Source organism: Hippoglossus hippoglossus, chromosome 15, assembly GCF_009819705.1.
Source record: "Hippoglossus hippoglossus isolate fHipHip1 chromosome 15, fHipHip1.pri, whole genome shotgun sequence".
Lineage (NCBI taxonomy): Eukaryota > Metazoa > Chordata > Actinopteri > Pleuronectiformes > Pleuronectidae > Hippoglossus > Hippoglossus hippoglossus.
In genome coordinates this window covers 885,419-889,255 of record NC_047165.1, presented here as the reverse complement: position 1 = coordinate 889,255, position 3,837 = coordinate 885,419, and the positions used below count along the sequence as shown (strand labels likewise).

At 41.9% G+C, this 3,837-nt stretch overlaps 1 protein-coding gene across 1 annotated transcript in view; it reads left to right on the top strand.

Annotated features, from left to right (window-relative positions):
- Positions 1-3,837, top strand: part of LOC117775047 (ankyrin repeat domain-containing protein 1-like) — a 7,393-nt gene continuing 3,556 nt past the window's right edge. The window contains exons 1-6 of the mRNA XM_034607821.1: positions 1-156; positions 730-876; positions 2,250-2,378; positions 3,042-3,149; positions 3,310-3,408; positions 3,540-3,638. Coding sequence (XP_034463712.1) covers positions 130-156; positions 730-876; positions 2,250-2,378; positions 3,042-3,149; positions 3,310-3,408; positions 3,540-3,638 — 609 coding nt within the window. The 5' untranslated portion in view covers positions 1-129. The remainder of the gene's footprint in view (positions 157-729; positions 877-2,249; positions 2,379-3,041; positions 3,150-3,309; positions 3,409-3,539; positions 3,639-3,837) is intronic.

Sequence of the window (3,837 nt, the reverse complement as noted above, 5' to 3'; positions counted from 1 at the left end):
TGTGTGGACAGTAATGTGATCTGAGCTGCAGAGGTTTGACGCAGCTATAAGAGAAGCTGCAGGCGGACGAGACGCTCAGAGACTCAGTGGAGCATCAGTGGAATAAGGCTCCGATTCGAACAGAGCACGATGGGTCTGCACAGCGTCGAGGAGCTGGTAAGAGCTGAGGGCGACAGCAGCGGCTGTTCTACTTGAGACAACACAACAATGGAATCATTTATAAAGGGAACATTTGATTTTCATCCCAAATTTAAGGGTTAGGGTTAAATCATGTTTCATTATCAGTTGAAGCAGGACAAGTAGTTTTCAGTTAATTTACGATAACTACTCTGTTCTGTTTAATGATTTTATCATTTCTCTGTAAATGTAAAATCAGCTCCGTTCACATTATTCATTTGTCTAAAGTTTTTAATAGTAATGAAACTTTAACATGTGATTTAAAACTTTTAATCAGCTTATTTGACTTCTTTGACTACAGCTGTGGAACAGATCTTAGTAGTTAATGTTTTTCCTGTAGATTTCATTCATATTTTTATTTCTTAAATCTCATTCACATGAGAAACGTTTTTTGATTGATGATTCACTGACTCAAAGCTGTGTGTGTGTTTGTGTGTGTGTGTGTGTGTGTGTGTGTGTGTGTGTGTGTGTGTGTGTGTGTGTGTGTGTGTGTGTGTTTGTGTGTGAATCCGGGTGAATTGTGTTGTCACCTTCATCTCTCCTCTTCCTCAGGTGACTGGTAAGAGGTCAGAGGGCAAAGAGTCGGACGACTTCCAGGGGGGCGTGTACGAGGCAGCTGTCAATCAAGAGAAGCGTGATGACCTGAGGTCCCACAGCGACAGCGGAGGAGAACAGGAAGTGAGCGTGGCTGCGCTCAATGTAAGAACAGTTGGAGTCTGTGGAGTCACACAATTTAAATACAAATAACATGAGTATATATTAGTCATCACTATTATGAGATTATTTCAGTTTTAGAATTACTAGTATCGGATTATTATATGAAAGACCAAAACCATAAAATACCATGAAACACATTATCAGTTAAATTGACTTCAATTTAATTGAGGTGTTTTAAGTATAAGTACTTTATTATTGTATATTTAAGTTTAGAATTGAGCCTCTTCATCATAATAGTATTGATGCATCAGCACATAAAAAGTACTTTAATGTTGTAGTTTAACTGTTTCATATTTGTTTCATAATAAAATGCCACAACTTCACACGTCCTCACCACAAGGCAGCGTCCCACACGTGCACGGTCGGTGCACGTTGTGGGGGTGTAGTGACACAGGGGGTGTGGTCTCAGTGGTCACTTCTGATGGATGTGATTCATCAGAGGAGGATTCACACCAGCTGACAGGTGTCACACATAACGAGGAGCGAGGTCAGCAGCAGGCTGATGATTGACAGGACGTTAAAGACACAACGACAGAAATTCAAAGTGTCACAAACTGAAGCAGCAGCAGCTGTTTGTGTGTTTACATTTAAACTGAGCTGCAGAGTTACTGACTGAACACACACACACACACACACACACACACACACACACACACACACACACACACACACACTCCCACACACTCACTCACTCACTCACTCTCACACACACACACACACACACACACACACACACACACACACAGACACACACACACACACACACACACACACACACACAGATACACACTCCCACACACTCACTCACTCACTCACTCTCACACACACACACACACACACACACACACACACACACACACACACACACACACACACACACACAGACACACACACACACACACACACACACACACACACACACACACATTTAAACTCAGTCTGTGATCTCATATTGGAACAAGCTCGTGGTCGGTGGTGTTAGGTGTGTGCTGCCACCTGGAGGCATCTGGGAGTATAGCACAACAATAATTGCTCTATTCTGTAATGAACAACAACAAACTCTTAGGACACTAATAATTATAATAACAATAATAATTAATACAATTTAATAATTATTATTATGTGTATTTATAGCACTTTTAGCAACGAGATGAAAACAAATGACTAAATGTGAGATACATTCATTTATAATGTAAAATCTATCATCGTTATTATAATAATTTTACAAATTTCTTTCTTTCTAGTTTTTATCCCTCACCTGTAAACAAGCAGCGTATTATTTTTAAATGATGAGCTCATGAAATATAACAAATGAAATAACCAGCAGTCCAAACTCTGTCGTGTTCTTGTCTCAGACGGACAGGAGCGGCAGACTGAAGCTGGAGACCGTGGACGACCTGTTCAACATCCTGCAGCTGAGGAAGAGGAGGAGAGAGAGGAAGAGTCCCGTCCACAAGAAGCAGCAGCCGGAGCCTGAGACTGTGGTAAAATATATATTTATGATTTTTATTTACAAGGTTATGGAAGAATGATGCAGCTGGTTCTCATGGTATTTCACATCTGAACCAGGAGTCACTGAATTAGTTTGAGTTCACTTGTGAAACTGTGAGTTTGGCCTCAGAAACATCACTGTGCATTTCATTTCCTCGAGTCAGACTTTCAGACAATAAGAGTAGTGGGACGAACATCGAGCCATTTTTATTCTTTACAATATTATAATATCACAATAAATTCATCAGCATATTTTGTGATTCCTTTAATGGCCTTAGAGCAAAGTTCGGTTTCTGTTATAGTTTAAAATCTTCTAAAAACTGGTATAGAATATTTTGGGCCAATTATGTTAATCTAAGAATCATGTTGTTTGAGATGACGTCGTTATAGACTTTCCCTCGGCTCTGACTTCTAGTGTTTCTGTCTCTGTTTTCAACACTTACTAAAAACCATTAAAATAACAATTTTAATTGAAGGAGCTTAGCATGTAGCCGCAATATAGCTTTGACCTGCTGTACAGTACAATACAGTAGATTTGAGAGTTCAACATGTAAATTGTTCTTTTTGATAAAACAGCTTGAATTCGGTTGGTAAAAGTCCTGATGAACTGTTCTGAGGTGTGTTTGAGGTTTGAAGAGTTTTTCTTGAATCTCCAGCCGGAGACGGTGGATGAGCAGTTGTTTCTGACGGCAGCGATGGAGAACAAGCTTCCTGTGGTGGAGAAGTTCCTCAGTGACGGAGGAAACCCCAACGTGTGCGACCACGTGAGTGTCACACAGCGACGTGCATCTGTGTCCAAACACGTTAATGATCTGACACATGATCAAACCTTCATACAAACATACCTGAGGAGCAGCTGATTGTACGAACAACAAGAATGAGGTGGATTATGTTTCGTTACTAATGAAACGTGTGTGTGACCAGTTCCAGAGAACAGCTCTGCACAAAGCTGCGTTCAGAGGAAACATGGAGGTGATGAAGAGCCTCCTGGAGGCCGGAGCTGCCATCGAGAAAAAAGACAAGGTGAGAGGAGGACGAACACACACACACACACACACACACACACACACACACACACACACACACACACACACACACACACACACACACACACACACTGAACTGTTAGACTGATGATGATGTGTGTGTTGCAGCTGGAGGCCACAGCACTCCACTGGGCCTGCAGAGGAGGAGGTCTGCCGGCCCTGCAGCTCCTCCTCGACCAGGGGGCAAAGGTCACGTCCAGAGACAAGGTCAGTCAGCAGAGGTTACTACAGGTCAGAGGTCACTACAGGTCAGAGGTCACTACAGGTCACCTCTGTTAATCCATAAAGAAACAACATGAGCTGCTTCATGTTAAAAACGACTCACTTTGGCTCCATCTGAAGGTCAAATATAAAACAGACCCAAACGGCAGTGAACCCGAAGTATGAACTTCACCAAACAATCTCC